Source organism: Cryptomeria japonica, chromosome 3 (genome assembly GCF_030272615.1).
Source record: "Cryptomeria japonica chromosome 3, Sugi_1.0, whole genome shotgun sequence".
In the NCBI taxonomy this organism is placed as follows: domain Eukaryota; kingdom Viridiplantae; phylum Streptophyta; class Pinopsida; order Cupressales; family Cupressaceae; genus Cryptomeria; species Cryptomeria japonica.
This window is the reverse complement of record NC_081407.1, coordinates 771316660-771341104: the sequence shown is the minus strand read 5'-3', so window position 1 is coordinate 771341104 and position 24445 is coordinate 771316660. Positions and strand designations below refer to the sequence as shown.

Here is a 24445-nt window from a genome sequence, read left to right as displayed (position 1 = left end):
ATCTCTAGAGTGACTGTCGACAGCAACAAAATGAAGGTAGCTGAAATTGTGGAACCTATTGCAGACAAGCCACTTGAAGAAATGTCAGCTGCTGATTATAGAGTTATGAAGATAGACTTGGGCAAACAAACGCATGAGGTCATTAAACATGATGCTCAGTTTTCCGTTGCTTCATTGGTGCAAAGGTGTGATGAACTTCTAGCAAAGAAGTACAAGCTAGAAGAAGAAAACCAACAACTTCTGGTGGCCGTTCATAAGATTACAATACCTGCTGCTGAAGAGAGTAACTCCATAGGTTCTTCTAGTTCCCAAGAATCAATTCGTAGAGTGGAAAGGGCTGCTCAAAAAGTGCAAGCAGTGGATTCCTGGGTTTATCAACTTCATGATCTATGTACACAGGTGATAAAAGACATTTTCAAATGATGTCTACGTTGGAAATTGCTGAGGAAAAACTAGATCAGACTTCCGACACTTTCAAAAAGAATTTGGAAAGTTTTGAAGAAAGCTTGACAATCTGGTGTACCATGCCTCAACAATAGTTGAGTGTTCTACAGGAGCATGCCATCATTTCTTCTAGGGTCATGTACTTGGAGTTTGAAGAGCTGCTTGAAAATAAGGCCCTTGTTCTTAAATCCCTCAATGAGGAGATCGGTGATGCAATGAGATTCTGGGGTGAAGTTTTCTGAGATATTGTTTCATATTGTGAAAGAGCTTCTTGCAACATAGTAAGTCAGGATGGAGAGCTGATTCCAGAGGAAGAAGTTCTTGCTGATTTACAGATGAGGATTCACAATGAATGGAGGAGCGAACAATTCTCGGCCGCTTCTATTCAGATATTGATGAAACACCAAGCCTTTTTGCATGAAATCCAGTCCATCCTGGATAGAAACAACTCTACGCTCCTGTGGTGTCACGACACTATTGTGAAGACCATGGTTGTTGCCAAGAACACCCATGAACCGAATCCCGAAAAACTACAAATGAGCATCCAGAAGTTTAGAGGATTCGTGTCTTCATGTGCAGCAACTTAAGTGTTTTTCAACACTTAGTTGTATTTACTTGCTTTTGTAGTTTTTAGTTGTAATTTTGTTTTGACAAGTTACATGTAAAAGTGTTTTTTGTAAAATGCAAGTTGACACATAACTTGCACTTTTGTAATTACATGTAAGGCAACTACAAGTTGTTTTCAGTTAGGACTGTAGTTGGAATAAGTCAAAGTTAGTTATTGAATAAGTCTTGGTGGTTGAGATAATTTCTCAAGTTAGTTAGGATGCTCCCACCTTTTTCTCATGACTCCTCTCCTATAAATACTTGAGGGGGTCTATTGTAATAGATATCTTTTGGAAAGCAAGCAAAAACTCTGCCAAATTTACAGCAAGAAGTCTTTGAGCTTATGTATATGAATTGAAAGTTTTTGAAGAATAATAAGGAAGGATTACTCAAGTTTTGAGTCTTTGAGCTACATGTTTGAGTTTGAATCTTTTTATTTCTTCCAGGCAAAGTGTTTCTAAAAGAGCTTAGTCTAAATTTGATTTGAAGTCTTTGAGCTGCAAGTAGAGAAGATTAATTAAAATAGGAAAATCTCTAGAAGGAGCAGCAAGTCTTTGAGCTTGCGTCTATTCTTGAGGGAAAAATTATTGTTCAATAAGAAATAGCAGCAAGTCTTTGAACTTGCATTAGTTCTTGTTTTTGTGTTGAAAGAATAGATTATTTCAGTCTTTGAGCCGTTGTCTTTTATTCGTTGTAAAATTTAGTATAGCAAAGGGTAGATAGGACTTCACATAATCAAGTCTTTGAGCTTGATGTTGCTGTCCCGTCCCGAAGGAAGTGACGGAAGTCTTTGCGCTTTCAGGAAACTTCATTTCCTTTCTCTTGTTTCACCTGAAATCAGTTACTACTATTTATATTCAATCGCTATCTTTTTCTGTGAAGAGAAAAGGATATTGTCTTTCTTGAAAGAAGAAGAAATATTGCTGTTCCATCCCATTTTATTTTCAAAGTTGTAGTTAGATAGGGGGATCCTTCCCTTAATTAGGAGAGTTTTACTCGTATGCTGTGGTTGAAACCACTATTTTGTATATTTACCCAAGTGTACAAAATTTTCAACCAACAATATTTGGAGTTAAATTTTTCCAAATCCCTATCATCTCTTCTTATGTAGCCCTTGCTTCCAAAATCTTTGAAGTATTTAATTGTTGCTGGTCTACCCTTCAATAATTCATAAGGTGTTTTGCTATTGTTGACTCTGATTTGCCCTCTGTTCAGAATATAGATTGTTGTGTTAACTGCCTCTCTCTAAAACATGTTTGATAGATTAGCGTTATTCATCATTGTCCTAGCCATCTCTTTTATGGTTCAATTCCTCTTTTCTGCAACTCCATTATGTTGTGGAGTCCTTGCAGCTGAAAAATCTCTCTTTATTCCATGCTGCTCACAAATTCTTTAAATTTTTTTAAGGTCAAAACATGTCCTCGATCTGATCTCAAGCACTTGATTTTCAAACCGGTCTTTTTGAATGAAGGCTTTAAATGCTTTAAATCTCTCAAATGCTTCAAATTTTTTTGGGAAAGTTACCTATGTCATTTTAGAGTAATCATCAATAAGCAACACAAAGAAACTTTCACCTTGGAAGCTTTGTGTTCTTGTAGGCCCACAGATTTCTGTATTGACAAGCTCCAATGGCTTTGTTGTTGAATTGAAGATTGCTCGTCTATTTCTCATGCTGACATTGCTTGCAAAGAGTGTTTGAAGGTTTAGCAATCTTTGGCATACCTCTCATGGCTTGTTTGGCCCTGATTTTCATCAGATTATCAAAGTTCATGATCCGTTCTTCTATGCCATAACCAGCTTTCATCTATTTGCTGCATATGGCATTTTTGTCACTTGATCTCACTGAAGATGTATAGATTGTTTGTTGTTGTATTTGCATTTGTAACTATTTTTCTTGTTCTTGCCTTCCTATTTCACAACCTTGAGCATGAAATGTGATGGTATGTCCTTAATCACACATTTGACTAACACTAAGAAGATCATGCTTCAAACCTTAAAAAAAGGTGTTTTCTGTTTTCGTCTTTCCATTATCAAGGCTAAGGGTATCTTTTCCAGTAATCCTTGCTATAGCATTATCCCCAAATTTGACCAAGCCTTATTCACTTCCTTCAAAGTGAGAAATTTTCCCTTGTACCGTGTCATGTGACATGAGCGTTCACTATCAATATACCATTGGTTTCCTTCATTTTTGGCATGAAAGGCAGTTTGTACAAGCATGGTGTCATCTCCCTTTTTCCATAAATAACACACCCTAAATAGAGTAAGTCCCCATTGGCAAAAATAGTAAGTCCACTTTGACGGGATACATTGAGGAAAAATAGTTATTTAATATTTATTTTATCCAAGCTCGGTTCATATCTTTTGGACAAATAAATATTAAATTCATTATTATTCTAGTGGAGCCAACTCATGAGGCATTAATGGCCATGATAGTTATGACAGCTTGTCATAGTGGAAGATGTTTTCTAATTTTAGTTTGGAATCTTGCATAGGATATTTTGGAAATAATATTTGGAGGGAAATTAATGGAAATTGTTTTATTTTATTTTTTCAGAAGGGGATTGTTTGGGTTTGCTCCTCTATATATTTGAAGGTGATTTCACAAATTCGGCATTCTTATTCGCATATTTTGACAAAGCTTTGGTTTTGTTTCTTTAGTAGTTGATAAACTAGTGGAGCAGGGGACTTTTGGACGAGATGTTCAAGGTTTTCGGGGTAGTCTAAGGTTGGAAGACCCAGGGTTACTGAAGAACAATTTCACACAGAGGTTACCATGTCCTAAATGATTTGGTAGTGTCGACAGTTTTCAATATTTTGCTTTTGAAGTGCGATTTTGAGTAGTTGCACTAATTTTGTCACCATTTTGATTTGGAGAAGTTCTTTTTGGGTGCGTGGTTGTGGGTTTGCTATTGTGTGGCTGTCCATACCTTATTTGTAAGTGTTGTGATCAAACTGTGCAAGTTTAGTGGGGTTTCAATAAGTTTCTTTGCAGTTTCCGGTAATTTGCACACTCCAGAGTCCAAACACATCCTGTTTGGTGTAGATTTGTAGTTGGTGATCTAGGATTTGTTAGAAGTTGCTGTCCATGAAGATGAGTGTAATATCTATGTGTTTCTGTAGCAAATTCTAATATCAATGATAAGTTTCAGTTTATGGTGTTGGGAAACAATTTAGGTTTCAATCTCTCTATTTGTGCATACATTTTTTGATGAATTTGTAATGAAAGGAAATAATTACTCTCAGATCTGATTTCTTTGTGTTGAGGGACATTAAACTGATAATAAATTGGTTTAATTTGATGCCCCTTCTTGGAAATGTAGTGGGTGATGATCAAATGAAAATAGTCGACTTGGGATATTTGATGCTAGATCTGGGAAGCAAAAGAGGTATCGTTTTAATGATCAATATTTTTTGACTAACTATGTTATGATATTTTGGATATCTAGCTACAAGCAAGTTGAAGAAGACATGAATGATGTTATACTACAAGCCTCTAGCATCATGAAGTCAAGAAGATTGGACATCTTTTTGGGTGAGCAAACGTTATGCAAAGACTTCTATATCTTAGTTACAAGAGTTGCAAAGGTAATGTGGTTGGAAAAACATTTGATGACAATCATATCCTTTACTAAAGGTGATACAAGACAGGTCCCTAGCATTGCATTTCTAAGTTTGAGCAAAGGAATGCAGTGTTACAGCCATGGTATGATGTCTTGTTGTCACCTTTTCACACATCGCCCCATTGCTAACGGGGACCCCCTCTTTTCCTGCTTTCTGTGTTGTTAGGTTAGGGTTTTGGCTGCTTAGTGGGCAATTTTGCGTTTTTAGTGCCCGAGTCTCGGAGTTTTGATCATGCCTAGTGCCGTTTAGGGTTTTTGAAGTTATAGGATCAAGCATGTGAAAATTGAGATTTATAAATGATCCTAGTTTTGTCTAAGTGTAGACCCTTTTTGGAGCGTTAAAGTGTTTTTTTAATGTCCACGTCGGTGAATTTAAGTGTTGAGGTATTTTCAGGCCTTTGGAGTTATTTTCTCGCTCCTAGAGAATTATTCAAGTTGATTTCGCACTTTATCCCGATAGTTTTCCTTGTGTTACGCTCCAATTTCTGATGAATTCGCCTAAGTCCAGTTGAGTTTTATTAAGTTTCAGTGTTTCAAAGTGGTTTTGAGTGGAATAATCATCATTTTCAGGAGTAAAATCCATATTCTAAGGGTTAAAAGGTCAAAATTCCATGCTAGAGGTGCTTTTCCCCTCATATTCCTGACTACCCATGGTTTTCCCCACTCAAAATCCAAACTCGACATGGATTTCCCTTGAAATCCATACTTGCTCCATTTTTCCACCATTGTGAATCCATACTAGGGTCATTTTTCCCCTGGAAGCCTTAAAAGTTGACTAAGTGTTAGGATTTGGCCTCACTACTCACGTTTTTCCACTAGGGAGGTATGGACAAGGTTGTTGATGACGTTTGCATTCATTCCACACCTGGGTCGATTTTCCACTAGGCATTTGTGACAAGTTTTTGAGGATTTTTGTCCAGACTCATAGTAGTTTTCCACTGAGAGTGCATTTCATAATTTTGAGTTCGGATTTTTATCCAGACTGAGGTCGTTTTTCCATCAGAGGGGTATTTTTGGGTGATGACTTAATTTTTGAGTGGAATTTTCATTCCACACTCATATCGATTTTCCCCTAGCCCATTTTTATGCACATTTGATAAATTTTGAGTCCGGTTTTTCATCCAGACTAGGATCGATTTTTCCCTAAGGGGGATACTTGGTGATTTTAAAGTGATTTTGGTGAGGTTTTTTAATCCCTAGTAGGGTCGTTTTTCCCCAATTTGGCTTATTTTGATTTAAATTGAGATACTTTAATAAATGAGCCCCATTTTAATTGTTTTTAATGAAAGACAATGATTATTTAAAAGATGAAAGCAATTAATAAATGATTTGCAATGAGCATTTAATGTTTTCAACCTTCTAGAAGCAAGTTAGTTTCACCCAAGCAAGTATAAGAGCAAGTGTTTTATCCCACATTGCTTGTGTGGTGAAATTTGGTGATGAAAGTTAGTTTAAAGGGAGGAGTCCAGCAATATTTTATTATTAAGTTTTCCAGGTGGATTCCATGCAAAGGCGATTTTGGAGTGGTGTTTTGGTGAAGTGTTAGATTGAAGACTTGTTCCTCCATTCCAGCCAGCTGGACAATTGATTCATTTGCTGCCATTGTGACTCCATTGTTTTCAGATTTTCGATTTTGGAAGATGGCGATTTTCCAAGTTTGGCGACTTTGATGGCTAGGCGATTTTCAAGTTTGACGATTTTGCAGAGGTCCGCTATTTTTTCTTTCTGATTGGAGTGTTATTGAGACCTCTCCCATGCCACGATTTTGATAAGTCCGCCATTTTTGGTGTGTTTGGCGATTTTGGTGGGAGGATAGCGATTTTGGTATTGGTGAACTTCACGATTTTTCCTTGCAATCGCCATCATTGCTTGCTGTTCTCAGACCTTTTTTCAGACCTTTGTTGGCAGATTGGAGTGTGCATTGAAAATATTTTCAGATTTAAGTGTTTTGGCACCATAGTTGGAAAAGTTCGATTTTTATTTTACAAGTGTTGGAGCATATTTTGGTGAATTCCATTCACACTTGGTGGCTGTCATTATTCCTACTTGCTGTTATTTGCTTCAGATCTGAGCCTAAATGCCATTATTACAGCAAGGTGACCTCCATTGTTGGCTATACATTCATTTTTCAGACTTCTTTTTGCCCAGCCAGCTGCCATTTTAAGTGATTTGCATTTGGAGGCATTTTTGGAGACATTTTTGAAGGCTGTTTCAGGTCTGCAACTTCGCCATGGCTGCTTGTCTTCAGAAAATTAATCTTTTACCAGCCATACCTATGTTCCCAAAATTGATTTGTTTCATCATCAAGACTGATTTTTATCAAGTTTGTGCATATTTTTAGATAATTGCAACATGTTTTGAGAGGTTAATTTATTAGTTGCAGGTTGTCTTCAGATTTGTGACCTCCATTGTTGACCGCGGAAAGTGTCTTCAAACATAATTTTTGTGAAAACACAACCTTTCACACCTTTCCCTAGTCACTCTTAATCCGGTATACTCCTTTGCAGTATGATTTGCACGAAATTTCTAAGTATAAGGGGGTGCTGATTTTATGAGGGTTTCCATACCCTAGTCTTGTCACATTTTGTGTTTAAATTGTTGAGATCTACCTAGGGTGTGGACTATTTTCCTGACTTCATGCTTTAATTTAGCTTAAAGTCATTAGGAAGTCAGGAATTCTATTAAGAATATTATATTCTCCTAAGTTCTAACTTCAAGCTTCGTACAGGTGCGATGTCGAAGTCCGGATTTAAGGAAAGAAGAGAACATCAAAAGATACTGGAGATTGGATTCTATCCTGAGTCTAAGATGTCATCCAGATGGAAGGAGATCACAGATACAAACATGCATTTCCCGAGCCTGAACTTGATGCGATAGCAGATGTTCGGAATCGGAAATCAGATTCCTTCCCCAGCATATGTAAACATTAAGAAGAGTGGTATTTTCCAAGCCGCTGGATTTTCGTAGTCCATACAATGCAGTGAGCCTATCCTGGAGTGCGCACGATGTTATGATCCTCGCTCATGAATGATCAAGACTCCTAAGGGCGTTGTCATTTCCTACCTTGCTGAAGATGCGATTGCTGAGGTGTTCGAAATTCCACATGGAGGCAGATATGAAGGATGTGACTAAGGATGAATATGAAGAACGGTACACGAAGAAGATGGATGCGTGTAAGAGTATGATAAACAAAGAGTGGATGATTGAGCCTAGGCTTCATCATTCCAAGGTTCCCAAGACACTCATTTGCACAGACTTCAAAGAGGAGTATAGTGACTTAGCATTCTTGCTAAACAGAGTGATGGGGATGCCGCAGGGTGCAATATTCGATGGATGGATGTTCTACTTCATCTAGGATTGTCTTAGAGGGACATTGATAAATTGGTCTAGAATCATAAGTGACAATTTGAACTTTCTACTGAGGAATGTAGAGTGGTCCAAGTCATTCGCCATGACTTCCTACTTGGTATACCTGCTTGCACAATTCGTTTCATACAAAGGATTGATGTGCAAAGTTGAAGTCGGGAATGGGCAAAGACAATTAAGGAGTCATGAGTGCTACCCCTAGTTGAACATGTATAGAATTGAAGATTATAGGAGAGTGAATGATGTATTCACAATGTACATCACGCGGATGTTGCAAGGCAGAATCAACAGAAGATTGTCCAAGGAGGCAACACAACAGAGCTAATTGAGAAATATGGATCGTGGTATATTCAGTTTCCTATTGTCACGTACCTTAGGATTCGTGGGTTTCAATCCGAACCCTACAGACTTCCTAGGTATCCATTCGACAGAATGATCTTGTTGGAAGTGGTGAGATAGCTTCTAGAGTTTGATTCCATTCAAAGAGAGAAGCATAGGACAGGCATGCCATTACCTATTTCAGTTGGGAAGACATTGGAGGTTTGCCAGTCTGCCTTAGCCGCCAACACTGCGAGTGAGGAGCTTGCATTCTATCGATTTGCAACCTTCAAGAAAAGAGAAAGATTTGATCTAGATAAGAAAGTTGGAAGGATCAGGGGAGAGAAGTTCATCCACAAGGTAGACATAGAAGATTATTGGGCCAGCCTAATGGATGAGCAAGTAGTGAAGAGATGAATGTGGTCCAGAATGTCAGTGGATTTCACGAGGAAGTGTGGACTTTTCCTCATTCCTAATCAGGTGTTAGATGACAGGGATCATAGGTATCCACAGTATGAGAATGAAATGAAGAAGGCAATCTTATTGCCTAATTGGTCAGAATATAAAGAGATTGATTTGAATGTATTGATGAGAGAGGTTTTGAGTTTCTCCCGTACATGGGTAGATATTCAGATGAATAGTTAGTTGATATGGGTGTTCCCTTCACTTATGAAAAGATGAAGCTGGAAGAGTCTACTTTCGAAGACGAGTAGAGGACTATCAGTGATGTCAGGATTCATGCAGACGAAGAGAGTCAAGCTCCCAAGAGAAGGAAAAACCGGGAGGAGTCAACCATAGGGAAGAAGATTGAGGAGGTGAAGAAGAAGAAACAAAAGACTACCATTCCTCCACCTATCATTCCTTCACCACCTCTCAGTGTCTCATCAATTAAGGTAATTGAAATAACATAGCAGAATAAGGAAACCTAGCAATGTTCCAACACAGTGATACTACCAGAGAATATTCAGGAATTACATGCCACAGCGACATCTGCTCCACCAAATGAGAATGATGATCACCCAAGATACCCTACTGTTTTTTTGGAGGTTAGTTTGGGAAATGAGGTATACGATTTGACCAGGAATAATCTTGATAATGATGGTGATGTTATCTCGGCATTGAGAGGGCTTGATCAAGAGATGTGTCTCGATGATGGTATGGAGATGGTCGCTATTCTTGATTGGCTGATGAGAAGTATGGAGAAAAGTAAGAAAATGATAGAGGTATAGCCTATTGATAACATTGATGATTACCTAGCTAAGAGCAATGAGGAGAAAGAACCCAAGAGAGCTGAGATTTTCTTGCACATAGCTAGAGATGAGACAGGAATGCTGATTGTGCAGGTTGTTGTTCCTATTGGAGACCTGACAACGAACATTGCTACTCCTATGGATTTCCAGATTACTTCAGTCACCCTTGGCCGCACATCAAGAGAGAAATAGTTTCAGGAGGTTGGTGATAACCTTAAGGCAATTAGCGCTAGGTTAGATAGAGAAATAGAACAGAAGGAGAAGTACAAAGAAGGGAATATCAGACTTAGAGAGTATATTGCGGGGATAAGGCATGAGAATCCCACCCTTATTTCCCCTATTGCAGCTGATCATGGACTACATTCACACTATGAGGTAGCGAGAGATATACTCTCGGAGGTGGAAAAGTGGATTGAGAGTGCAAGAAAACAGGCGGATGATTTCCTTACTCAGTTTGTCCAGGCATATGATAGGACAACAGGGCTCGTGTTTAGAATTCAGTATTTGGAGGGAGTTTGGGAAGAATTCCGGCCTATTCAAGAGAAGACTATTCCACGCCTCAAAGCTTTGAAGAGGATTCCTAATTCCACCTTGGTCAGCGAGAACATTGTGCACAGTGGAGATAGATACAATTTCCATGGCTGGTATTGTTCATTGGCTGTGAAGAGATCAACTTATGAGAACGCCCAGTTGAGTTGTATGGAGATGGAGAGATTGAGTTCAAGACATTTAGATGAAGATCCTTGCCTCAATTGAGGAGTTATTGGGTGTTGATGTTAGTGATGCTAGTGGTTTACACTTAGCTGAATTAAGAGACAAGATAAAACTTATGTATTTTTGTCAGTTGGACTATTTGAAGAAGAGTTAGATAGATGACTTGGTCTCTTTGTTGATTCTTTTTCATAGTTCGCAGAAGCTCATGCCAGATTGGGAGAACACTTTGGACGCTTGCTCGGATTCACTAGACGTGATTGATTTGCAACAAGATACCTTGCCTAGCATTTCCATGGAGGAGTTAGATTCAGTATTCGCTAGATTCTTGGAGTATGCTAGGAGAGAGAGATGCAGGGAGGAATCTTCTAGAAGATTCCCTATTTGATGTCTAGGTATCTTTTTATTGGGCTATATGTTGGTGGTGCCATTTTTGATGTAAACCCTAATTAGGGCAATTCTAGGGTTTTGTTGGCATGATCTTAGCCGTTGATCTTGTATCAAACTTGGCCATCCATTTTGTAAGAAACTCTATATATACCTCCTTGTCTCTCATTTGTAAGAGAGTTTTTGTAGAATTGTTGGTATATGTTGCAGCTATTTGAATCTAAATCATTGTTCAATTGTTGGTGATTTTGCTCTTCAAATGTTGTCTTTGCATTCATGGTTCTCAATTCCTCCAAGTTAGATTAGAATTTTAGATTAGAATTTATTTTCATGTTTGTTAGATTGAGCAGAAGATTTGTTGAATATATTTGTGTGGAATCCTTAATCCATACCACTAGCCTCTTGCCACTGGTAAGTGCGCCTTGTGTGGTCAACTGGAGATTTGAGTAAGCTTAACTTCAACTATTATGCAACTTTTGACAAGCATGAACTTGGATGGTGTCAATGTTTGATGGTAATAGCCTGAAAAACCTTGAGTATACTTAGACGATTGCACTAAGCTTGTGTCAATACCTGTTTGTGAGACCCTGCTTAGTTTGATTCCACTAGATTTGTTCATCATTTCCTACATTCTTAGACCTAGAATAGATTTCTTGAACCCTATTCCTTTTGCCCATTTTTTAGTAAGAATTAAGTCTAGAGCTATATTGCTAAATCCTAAGTTGTCAGCACACATATTCCGCATTTTCATGATTGAAGAAGATAATTCTAACATTTGTGTAAGTCCCCAAGTGAACACAACAATTCACATCGACCATTGAGTTACCCACTCGTCAAGACCTGACATGTAGAAACCTTGGAATCATTTTAGTTGTTCTTATCCTTAGCATTTGAGGTGATTTTGTTCAAGAGAGGTTAAATTACCTTGGTATTTTATTCTGAAATGTTATGTGCATAAAACACACATCAACATGTCTCTATTATTCACCTTCAATGAACAGCTATAGGCATTCAGATCTTGGGAATATTTGCTTGCGTAATGAGGTGTGTAGAAGGTCTCATCTTTTTGGGATATTAAGTACCATCATTCCAGAGATATTGGGGCAAAAAATTCAAGCATCATATGACTGTTATAGCCACCTTATAGCCCACATACAATCTAATCTATGCCATGTTCTAAAGAGTGCAGCTGGTAGTATCATGGTAAGATCTATTGAAACACAAAGCCACCTTTGGACTCAGAAAAAATCACCCTATGGTGTAAGTTTTGCTGTTGTAGGGTGTTTTCGCTGATTCTCTACTAAACTTCTACCATTATAGGATAGTTTAGGATGCTAAAATCAACATTTTCCAAGTTGACGTAAAGTATGAGCCTACTACTATGTATTTCAGCAATGTGCATTTCAATAGTGTTGGGGTAAAACTAGCTTGTCACCAAAATGTGTACTTGCTATTATAAGTTTGAATTGACTATTTTCATAATCCATCATTTTGTACAAATCATAATTTTATCATTATCAATGGCTTCAAGAGTCTTTGGTGCAAGTTGCCCAATGATAGTGCATTACTAGCTAGACCCAATACATTGTATGATTTGCAAGAACATAAGAAAGATGTTGTCCTGTGAGCGCTTGAAAGAGGGAAGTGTCAAGCATGATAGTAAGTTTCCAAACATGGTAGAATGTATTGTAAACATATTTACCAATTGAAGAGCACCTTATTATATTGAGGGGGGTGGGTGAATTAGTAATAACACAATGTTTATAGGGAAACCCTAATGGGAAAAACCATAGCAAATTAATGCTTTTTTATATAATTCTTTTACAATGTTTGTAACTTTGTAGGCACCAACCCTTAACTTAGTTTGTGAGCACCAACCCACTGGAAGCATCAACTCCCACTTCTGAATTTGTAGGCACCAACCCCTATAGTCACTTCGTGAGCACCAACTCACTAGAGGCACCAACCCTGATCAATTATGAATCACCAACTTCACCAATATGAGGCACCACCTCACCAATATGAAGCACCAACTTTACTAGTTCAAATTACCACCTTGTCAATGTTGCTTTTACAATGGATGATGGACAGATTAAATTGTTCTCTCAAAGATCTCTTTAAATATGATATACTCTACCTTCAACTTTTCTCACAAGTCTGATTACAATTATGCATAATCTTCTTTCACAAGATGATCATAAATCTCATTGTCTTCCTTCAAAATCTGCTCTTACACATGGCATATGTTCTTCATATATATCTTCATTTATCCTTTATACATGGGCTGCATATATTCTTCAATATGCATCTGAATCACATATTTCTGCCCCTTCTCTTCCTTTATCTCTGCTTTAAACTCAAAAATAAATCATTACTTACTTTCCTGTACAGATCTGAATGTGTAGATCTGATATATCTTTTATTTCTCTGTACACAACTCATTGTTCTTTTACAGTCATCACACAAATCTGCTCCTTCTCTTCTTCTGATATGTGCTTAAAAGTGCCTTTTAAATCTGTTCTTATCTTCCTCACAAACTGAAAATATTCCTCTTACAAATCTACTTTTAAATCTGAAAATGTTTCTCTAGCAAATCTGCTCTTATCGTCGAATAATCTTCAATTCGTTACTTGCCTTTAAAACTCAAAATCTTCTACCTTGTATACTTCTCAAAAATGATGTCTATTCACTGAATTGATGTGTTCATTGCAAAATATATAACCTCTTATTTGTATGCACCCTTTCACCAAGAAATGGGAAGAAGAGTATCAGTCATTGACAGAAAACCCCACTTGGGATTTTGTCCCACTTGCTAAGGAAAAGAAATTGGTTTGGTGTAAGTGGATAAATTGGAATAATACATTTGATAAGTTCAAAGCAAGAGTTATACCTAGGTCATGGGCAGTGATTAGACTAAGAACTCTTCTTCCATTGCCAAAACGAATTCCTTTTCTTTGACAATTGCCATTACCATTGCTTGTTATTGGGCTATACATTAGATGGATGCGAAGAGTGCCTTTCTTATAAAGATCTTCAAGAGTCTATATATATATATATATATATTGAGCAACTGTTGGGATTTGTTCAAGATTCTTTTTGGTTATGCAGACTTAGGAAATCTCTCTATAGGCTCAAACAAGCCCCAAAGGTTTGGTATGCCAAGTTGGATTCTCCAAATATCACTTGGATTCACATATCTATATTGTTGAGAGGATGATGCACTTTTGTTTTTGGTTTTGTATGTTGATGGATCTTATCATCCTCAAGAGTCCATTTATTGTTAGTTTAGTAGTTTTGTATGTTTTTATTCAATATTACCATGTTATACTCATGACTTTTAGTTTCTGCAATTAGCTGAAAGGAGTTAGCATCTATTACTTATAAGTTTTCTGTATTAGATATAGCACATAATAACCTCCTGTCTATTGTGGAAGCGCCGAATTGCCTTGTGCCCTAACTTGAGAACAAAATGACAGGGTTTTCTCTATCTTCCCCAGGGACATATCCTCGGCAATTTTGACACATCTTCAAATGGGAATGTGTTGGGGATGCCTTGGAAATGTCCTTGCCATTCTTGATCAATTTATGTTGGTCTTAACATCTTGGAAACTTGTGGACTTCATGGGGACGGTTGGGGAGCTCAATAACATCTGCTTACCCAGGACTGTTGTAGTTACACTCAAATTAAATTAAAAAGACCCAAAGTAAATTAAAAACTATTTTATTGCTCTTTTGTGGGCCTCCACAAAAATCTCAGCCCTAATTGAGAGATCTTGGTTTGCAAAAGAATAGCTTTCCAAGCTTCTTTATGGTGTATGAAACTCACATCTTGTTGGCATTGACTTTGCAAGATTTGAAATTGGTTTTCAGGCATTCCAGTTGGCCAAATAGTATGGTTTTCGAGATAAATTCAGGCAAAACAATGCTTAGGATTTCAAGCTCCATTTGTACATCTAAGGGAGTTCTTTCAGTCCCGAGATGGTTTTCTATTACTGAAAACAATAGTTTTTAGTTGTTTTTGCAGTCATAAAATTGTAGGTTTGCAACATATAATGGCAGAGATTTCAGTCATAGGACGATGTATCTTCAGATTCTCATGTGCACATTTTGATCTCCTTTTTGGTGCTCTCAACGCATTATTGCTAGCATAAGACAGTTTTCAGTGATGGAACAATCAAGATTTCAGTGGAAAAACATCACTTTTCAGTCATTAGAGGGTGCTAGTTTGGCCCTAAAAGAAGAGATTTTCTATCTGATTTTAGGGGCTGCAAATTTTCAGTGTGTAAAATCAGTGAAGATTTCTCATCAAAATGCAGCACCATTTCCAACACTAGCACCCTCTAATGACTGAAAACTGACATTTTTCCATTGAAATCCTAATTGTTCCATCACTGAAAACTGTCTTATGCTAGCAATAATGCGTTGAGAGCTTTAAAAACGAGATCAAGATTTCAGTGGAAAAACATCACTTTGCAGTCATTAGAGGGTACTAGTTTGGCCCTAAAAGAAGAGATTTGGTTGGCAACATATAACAAAAAGATTTCAGTCATAGGGCGATGTATCTTCAGATTCTCACGTGCACATTTTGATCTCGTTTTTAATGCTCTCAACGCATTATTGCTAGCATAAGACAGTTTTCAGTGATGGAACAATTAGGATTTCAGTGGAAAAACGTCAGTTTTCAGTCATTAGAGGGTGCTAGTTTGGCCCTAAAAGAAGAGATTTTCTTTCTGATTTTAGGGGCTGCAAATTTTCAGTGTAAAATCAGTGAAGATTTCTCATCAAAATGCAGCACCATTTCCAAATGGTGGAATCTTGGAATCTCCTTCCAAAGTACTGTATTCTTAAATCAAGGATCTCAATTTGGGATGTGTCAATGTCTGAGAAATAGAGTTGGAAGGATACATTCAGAAAGGGAATAAGTTAGTGAGAAGACTTAAACACTAGAGGCAAACCCTAAAGGAAGATTAAATTGGCAAGTGCCAAGTGTCACAATCATAATGAAGGAGGCAACATAAGCTTTTATTAGTCTAATCTAATAAAAGGTAAAAAAAACTAAGTTTAGCTTAAGTGAATAAAGTAATAAAGACCTAATTATTTGATAATTAGATAATGTCTTAATTACTCTAACAAAAAGATGTGGATAATTGGTGCTCCTGTTTATCTTCTCTTCACCTTAATTTCCATGTTCTCTTGTTTTGGTTATGATCCAACAATGATTCTTTCGTCTTTTCATAGTTGTTTTGTTCTAGCTATTTTTCATGATATGAATAATTAAATTTGGACTTGACATTACTTTCTTATGAGGGTTGCTTCAAGCACTTGTTTGTTTTGCTATCAAAGATGACTATACTTGTGTTTGTATCCTGTGGACATAAATATAATTTCTTTCTTTCAACCTTGTTGTTTCAGATTGCAAAAATGCTTGGCATCTTAGTTCCTGCTTTGATGCATAATTTGGCAAATTTTATTGTGAGGTTAGTACGTGATAATTGTTCTTTAATAAGTACCTTGAGAATGTTATACCAAAATTTTCTTAAATCATAATTTTCTAAAGCATATTTGTGTGCAACATCTTTAATCTGGCTTTTGGAAAAGAATCGAAGTACACACTTTGTTGAAACCATTGTTTTATTTTCTTGATAAATACCAGATGGAAAAGCAAGAAGATGATTTGCAAAACCTTGTTAACTTGAGTTTGTTTTAGTTTAACTTGTAGTTCAGAAAAACATTTGAATGCATGCCACAACTTAACAGTACAAGATAAGAACTTTTGAGAAGGTTCACTTCTTTTCCAATATTGAGATGATTTCAGATTATGAGTTGTTTATTTCAATATTAAATTTTCTTTTGAACATGCACACACACATCCCCACCCCACAATAAGGACATTTAACACTTTCACAATAGACAAGAGGACACACGCACATGCACACGCACACGCACACGCATGTGCACGTGCACACACACACACACATTGTTTTGAAAACACATACACACATGCACACACAGCAATGCACGCACATGCACACAAATGTGCACACACACATGCAAACACACGTGCACGAACAGACACACATACGCACACACATTGTTTTAAACTTTTAGAACTTGCAACCAATTAGAATAAACTGCATAAAGAAAACATGAACACAAGAACACAAAGTTTCACGTGGAAAACCCTTTCGGGTGAAAAACCATGGCACACAATGGCTTTTATTAACAGATGGGCACCAACCCAAAAAATACATAAGTGAGCACCAACTCACAGAGAGCACCAACTTCAAGTAGCCGAGGCACCAGCCTCTTGCTCACCAACTCATTTGCGAAACTCGATACAAATTTTGACTACACACAACACTTTAGACACCATGCAAAATATTACACACCACACCCTCTATAATATGCTTGAACTGATCCAAAGGGAGTCTTCAACATATATTTACGATCATCTAAACCCAGAAGACTACCAGGAATTAACCACACATCACAATTCGTCTCTGGTTCATCCTTTTCTCAGAAACACTGCAAGTTTGAAAGAAAAAAACACTACCCAGAATGGCATTAGCAATAAATGCAGCTTACTATAAAATCTTATATTGACTCTCCATATTGAAAACCACCCAAAAAGGAGACGACAATGTTGATGTGTGTTTTGTGACACCTCGAACATAAAATAAAGTATTGAATACTCTATCCTCTCTTGAACAAAGACCTCTTGAATGCTAAGCTATGTGATCAAATGAGGTGACTCCAAGGTTCATACTGTCAGGGCTTGATGTGTGGATAGACTCAATGGTTGGTGTGATTGCTGATAATCCAAGGGGACTTACGTTTATGAATTGCAACTGGAATATGAACATTGGATGTATCAATCATGTGATGCTTCTTCTTCTAAACTAATTTAACGTGAATAAAAAAAATGAAAGGAGAAAGGGTTTAGAGAATCTATGCTAACTCCTAATTCCTAAGGACAGTGACAATAATGAATGGTGCTTTGATAGACAAATCCTTCATGAAACTACTTTCTACTTAACTAGATTTAGCTCACAATGCCATAGAAAGAATGCGATCTACTAAGCTAGTAAAAAATCTTCATATTGTAATCAATCCATTCAAATACCCAATACTGGCACAATCCAAATAAAGTATTCACAATCAAATTTAGCCACAATAATGATTAGGTTCAGACTAAGCATGCACTACAACTTGCAATCGACAAGGTGTACATGGTATGAACTGAAGGATTCATCAAATATCATCACACTTCATCATAATCAATGAACTTTATCTAAATTTGAGGATATAACAAGAAACCATGCAATATGTTGAAGAGACACCACTATCCACCATAAGTTCAATGAAAAGTATGTTTATTTACATGTCTTGGCAACAATTTCTGTCTTCTCCTACTCTACTCTACTTGCTATCTTACTACGATTGATTGCTTTTGCTACTAACTATTAACCTTTACAATGAGAAGAATTAGCCTTTTATAGAGAGTGTTGTCGGGAATAATCATTATGTTATGTTGTTATATTATGTTTATGTTGTCGTCGGTAATAATGAGTTACGGCGGTAAGTTAGTTAGCCGACGGGTAGGTAGTTGGAGTCGCGATGGTTGTGTCGCACCCCTTCGGCTGTCATATATTGTACCACCTCCGGGTGTTGGAGGACATGTAATGTTGACGACAGATTATAATATGAACATCTTTTGACATTAATGGCAAGCTTATTCTGGTACTTCTTTTGTATTTGCATTCTGCATTACTGTTCGATTTCTGTATTCTTCCTGTTTACCCAGTGAGGTAAACATTTGGCGCCGTTGCCTAGACGAACTCGGAACGGAAGACACGGATGGCGCACAGACCCAATGGGCCTACCCGTTGGTGAAATAAACCCAGAAGTCGACGATGCCCAAACAAAACTCTACATAGGAGAAGACACCGCGACGAGAGAATTTTCAATTCTACTCCAAGTAGCCATTCAGACCTACGTTCGACGAGAGGCGGCGGGGGCGGAAGTCCCACCAAGTGCAGTGTGGACAGTGTTGGAAGTGAGTCCGGAGGTAAATCGGTTGATGAACCATCTCCCTCGATTGCTAGCACAAGCATCGTTGGCACAACAAGCTCGCTTGGAGGAGATTGCTCGGGAGGAGCGACGCCAACAAATTTTGCAACAGTACGAGGAACGGGAAGCAGAACGAGATGGCGCCAGGTCAGGGGCATTTGAACCGTGAGCCATACGGGACGGAATAAAGAACACTTATTGTAATAATTATGTCATATTGTTGGCATAAACTTGTCCTCCACATTATGAATGAATAAAAGTGTTCTACTTTTTATGTCATTAAGTATATAGAAAGCTGTTGGGAATTAATGCCCAATACACTGAATAAAGACAAAAATAAGCAACAATATATAGATGAACGTGCAGTAGCCCAACGTGCCTTGATCCTTGAACAGCAAGCGGAAAGGCGACAGAGGTATAAGCGAAGAGAGGAGGAACGCTCCGAAGGGGACGGTGAGGCCAACGGCCACCCACGGAGTCGGGAGGAGTTACTTGCGGAAACTTGCCGCAGGATAGAGTATACCAAAACTCAGTTGAGGGATTTGAGGGACTTGCCACACACACCAGAGGCTAGGAAAACTCCAAGGAGTGGGGAGGAGGTAGGAGAGGGAGAAGACACCGGGGCTGCCAAGAGTGTCGGAGGGACACCGGGGCACGGCGGTCAAGCACCCCTTATAGGATCTGACCCATCCGGAGTAGGACAACAGCCACCAGTAGTAAAAAGACAAGGCATGGCACAAAAACAAAAACTTCCAAAGTTCCATGGGGATGGGAAAGAAGACCCTGTCCGCCACTGTCGCACTTGTGAAACAATTTGGGGAGCGAATGGTGTTACCGATGAGGACGAGTGGGTAACATAGTTTCCCGCAACCCTGAGGGGCGTAGCCATCGACTGGTTTTCGGATACGGATAAGGCTAAAATTAGCACATGGGCAGACTTGAAGAAGGAATTTCAAGCAGAGTTTCGTCTCCTAAGAGACGATAATGAGATCGTAGCCGAAATCTACGACACGAAACAAAGAAAGGACGAGACTGTTCGAACCTACAGTCGGTGGCTCAAAGAGCTGCTAGGAAAGATGGAGAACCAGCCGGCAGACGGACTGAAAAAACGGTGGTTCGTGGAAGGTCTAAAGAAATCCCTTAGACGAAAAATGAAGATAGTACCTCCCTCTTCATATTCCGACGCCTATAACAGGGCAATGGATTTAGAAAGTGAACAGAAGACGTCCAAGAAGAAGAAAAATAAATCCTCGTCGGAGGATGATTCCTCTTCTGACAAAAGTGATAGCAGTGATGATGACTCTAATCGGAAGGTACGGGCTCTCCAGAAAGATATGGAGCGAATGATGAGAGAGATAAAGGCAACCAAAGGAAGCACAAGCAAGGGCGACGAAGGGGAGTTATGGTGCACGGACTGCCGTACCGATGGACACACCAAGGGGTCTTGTCCGAAAAAAAGCATTTTGTGATATTTGCCAGATTGCCGGACACCTTACCAAGGAGTGTCCGTACAATATGAGGACTCGTAACCAACAGGTTCTCTTTACAGAACCATCTGCGTCAGCCGGCACGTCCCAGCCTGCGAGCAACAACGCCTCGTCTGGCGGCTATCGAAACAACAGGCGAGGAAGAGGTAATAATAACAATACCAATAACGGAAGCCGTATCCAGTACGACGCCAAGGGCCGGCCAATTATCCAATGTAGGGCCTGTAATCAGTGGGGGCACTTCGCCCGTGATTGCACGAAGGAAGCCACCCCTCAGCACCTCTGCCGTTGGTGTGGGCCAGGCGACCATGAGGACACAAATTGCCCACAGGCAGGGGTTAATCTCCTCAACATTGAGAAGGCTGAGAAGACTGGTGAGAAAGAAGTACTGGCAATCACCCGCGCCCAGACGAAAAAAGCCACTTATCCGGACCCCGTACGGAGAAGGAGAGATTACGGGAGGCAAAGGCCAATATTGAACGTGAGATGACGACAGAACGACGGGACAACGAGGTGGCGAGTACATCATCCCGTACGGAAGCAGAAAATAACATCATTGGGCAAATCTTGCAGATGGAGGTGCCGATAAAGGTAAAAGACCTTCTAGACTCTATGCCACAATTGAGGACTGCCATCCTCACCAATGTGCAAAGCACCGCATTATCGAGTGCACCACAGGTAGGGGTTCTCGCCACCGCATCGTCGAGTGCACCACAGGTAGGAGTTCCGGCCACCGCTACAAAGAGTACACCACAGGTGGAGGTTTCCGTCAGCCCTTTGACTGACCCGATGTTACTAGCCTTGAGCAGTGGTAGACACCCAGTTGTGGTAGAAATGGGTATCCGTGGGACCATTCTGAAGGACACCATTGTGGACGGTGGATCTGGGGTGAATGTACTACCAGAAGAAACATGGAAGCGGCTGGGGAAGCCCACCCTGTGGCCACCCACATTCAACCTGGTGGGAGCAGACCAACACGGCATTAAGCCACTCGGCCTGTTGATGGCCCAGCAAGTGACAATTGGTACGCAACCATTCTTGTTAGATTTCGTGGTTATTCCCTCGAAGAAGAAAGGCTATGACGCCATCCTGGGGAGAGTGTGGTTGATCAACGCGAGGGTAAACCACAATTGGAAGAAAAATACACTTTCCATGGAGAAGGGAGGGCGAAAATATACCATTGACCTACACACCCAAAATGTCGGCGAAGAGCTCGCCTCTTCCGACTCGGAGGACTCTAATAAAGGGGAAGGGGGTCCCGATGAAAGTAAGGGCAAGAACGCGATGGAGCCGAACAGTGAAGGGGTGCTAGAATTGGAGGGATGTTCTGAAGATGAGGTATGCTCGACTAACGGGCTCTTCCACTGGCAAATGGAGGATTACGAAATGTTCCAAAGCTACAGGCTCGAAGTAGAGGAACCAGAGCAACCAACAGAGTTGTACCTGCCGGAATACAAAGAATATTGGAAGGGAGATGCCCCAAACCCTGGCGACATAAATAATCCGAAGAGTGTCGGCACCGATTGGAACCCTGTGTGGAAGGCCGCAGCCTTCAAAATCTTTATTATCCTTCTTCTTCTTATGTACGGGAAGGAGGTCGTGGTCCCTGTAGAATTTGTGGTTCCAGGTCTTTCAATGACCAGTGAAAATAGATTGGCCACCAACGGATACAAATTGAAACCTTACCACGCGAAGCGCGCAGGGGACCCGAGAGGCCAGATAGACACTCGAGAGCTCGGAGGGGGACCCGAGAGGATGGAAGGGGACCTAAGAGGCCGGGCAAGCAACTCGAGAGGTACGGGACAAAAGCAAGAGACTTTTGGGCGAGAAAAACCGAGAAGGATGAAGGGCGATCCCAGAGACAGGGGACCCGAGCCGAAGACTCTCTAGACAACTTAAAAAAAATAAAAATAAAAATCGCACGGTCGTACGATACCGACCGTACGGTCAAAAAAAAAAAAGAAAAAAAGAAAAAAAAAGAAGGGGAAAATGGCCACCGTATGGTGGGGCCAAGGTGACAAGGTGACACCACCGTGCGGTGGACGGTGCACCACCGTGCGGTGGAATCACCGACGGTGACACCACCGTGCGGTGGAACCATCGTGCGGTGGGACCACCGTGCGGTGGAACCATCGTGCGGTGGTCACACCGTGCGGTGGGAGCCACCGAAGGCCGCGCAAGGATATAAAACGCCGCACACCGCCGAGGAAAGGAAGAAGCGACCACACGGCACAACTGACCTTGGCAATAAAACCCCGCAGAGGAAGAAGACACCGAACACGGCCGAAGGCACATCACCGTGTAGCCAGGGAAAGGGACGCACCGCACGGCCGGATCAATACACACAGCCCACGAGCTACCGCAGGGAGTGAAGTGGATGGATGGGGTTGAGGGTTCTTACAGAGGGTTCTTACAGATTGATCTGCCGCTTAGGGAGAGCGGGATTTCGCACAATTCCACACAGCCAGGGCAAAACGATCGCCACAGGTAGACCAAGCAGCCGCACGATTGGAGGTGGTATGGTGGGACATTACAATGCCTAAAAAAATAAAAAAAAAATGACGACGGATTGAAAAATGATTCGATGACATCTGGAGCCTAGACACTGAAAATATTGGAGTGTAGAAGAAGGGTTTTGACATCATAAAATATCACAGAAATGATGCGTGCTAGGACCCCGCGAGGGGCGCTGCCCCTCGACCCCGCAGGGGCGCTGCCCCAAACCCCGTGAGGGGCGCTGCCCCTCGACCCCGCTAGGGGCGTTGCCCCCAGACCCCCAGTTTATTTTTGAGCTACAGAATACCACGGGAAGTGTTGTGCTTGCTTGTCCGTACTGTGAGAAAGAAGCCTGCAGCTAAGCATTGGCGGGGAAGAAATAAGCCGTAGAGGGAGACGGATTTGGAGGTTGCGAACAAACAGAGTTTGAGGGAAGGCATTGCAGGTCCGCGCAGTCGTACGACAACAGGGAGTTATTCAGTTCAGTTTTTAGCCTTTGGGGAGTATGATGGAGGATTTGAGGTGTCTCCTAGTATCTGTGCCAGCGGACAGTGGCCACCTCCAGGCATGACTGGTACGCTTTGAGGAACTCGGACTATGTCTCGGTTGGACGTGAGGTTGCCGTGGTGGATGCACAGAGGGCTCGGGAGGAGCTAAACTAGGTTGGAGGCACTAGTCGCGTGAGACTTAGTTCAGCGTACCCAGGAGTTGGATGCCGGGAGAGCATCACGAGTGGCTATCGAGGACAAATTGGCTAGGGAGACAATATCAATTGAGTAGCAGTTGGTGGAAGCTGAGATTGAAAAACGTGTTTTGTAGACAAGTTTGGGTTAGGCACAGGAGGACTGTGATGGCAAAGGAAGCAATATTGGTGAAATCCGCACTTGAGCATCGGTTGGTAGCAGAAAAGGTTTTCAGGCGAGGACGTAGCAAGTGTATAAGATCTGGGCCCGACTAGCGTCAGTAGTTCCTGCCGTTCATCTCTATTTTGTATTAAGTCGTCGGAGTCGGCTTCTTTTCTTGGGGGGGATGATGTTGTCGGGAATAATCATTATGTTATGTTGTTATATTATGTTTATGTTGTTGTCGGTAATAATGAGTTACGGCGGTAAGTTAGTTAGCCGACGGGTAGGTAGTTGGAGTCGCGACGGTTGTGTCGCACCCCTTCGGCTGTCATATATTGTACCACCTCCGGGTGTTGGAGGACATGTAATGTTGACGACAGATTATAATATGAACATCTTTTGACATTAATGGCAAGCTTATTCTGGTACTTCTTTTGTATTTGCATTGTGCATTACTGTTCGATTTCTATATTCTTCCTGTTTACCCAGTGAGGTAAACAAAGAGCTCATTACATTTCAATGGCTCAAATTGATTCTCAAATCAATGGCTATGATTTTACAATAAAACCCTAATTAGAGTTTGTTACAACTAACTCTTTCTTGGCCAATGAGAAAATTACAAGGAATAGGACACATGTCCTTCTTTGAATGCCAACCAACGAGTGATGAGGTTAGGTACTGTTGATGTGTTTTTTATGACACCATGCAACATAGAATAAAGTATAGAATACTCTATCCTCTCTTCAACAAAATCCTCCCAAATGCTAAGCTAAGTGACCACTTGAGATGACTCCAAAGTTTATACTGTCAAGTCTTGACATGTGCATAGTCTCAATGGTTGATGT

General features: G+C 40.2%; 1 protein-coding gene across 1 annotated transcript in view; it reads left to right on the top strand.

The window, feature by feature from the left end:
• Positions 1-24445, top strand: part of LOC131075245 (protein farnesyltransferase subunit beta) — a 173355-nt gene that overhangs the window by 88255 nt on the left and 60655 nt on the right. Inside the window, exon 8 of the mRNA XM_058012077.2 lies at positions 16115-16179. Within this exon, the coding sequence (XP_057868060.1) occupies positions 16115-16179 (65 nt within the window). The remainder of the gene's footprint in view (positions 1-16114; positions 16180-24445) is intronic.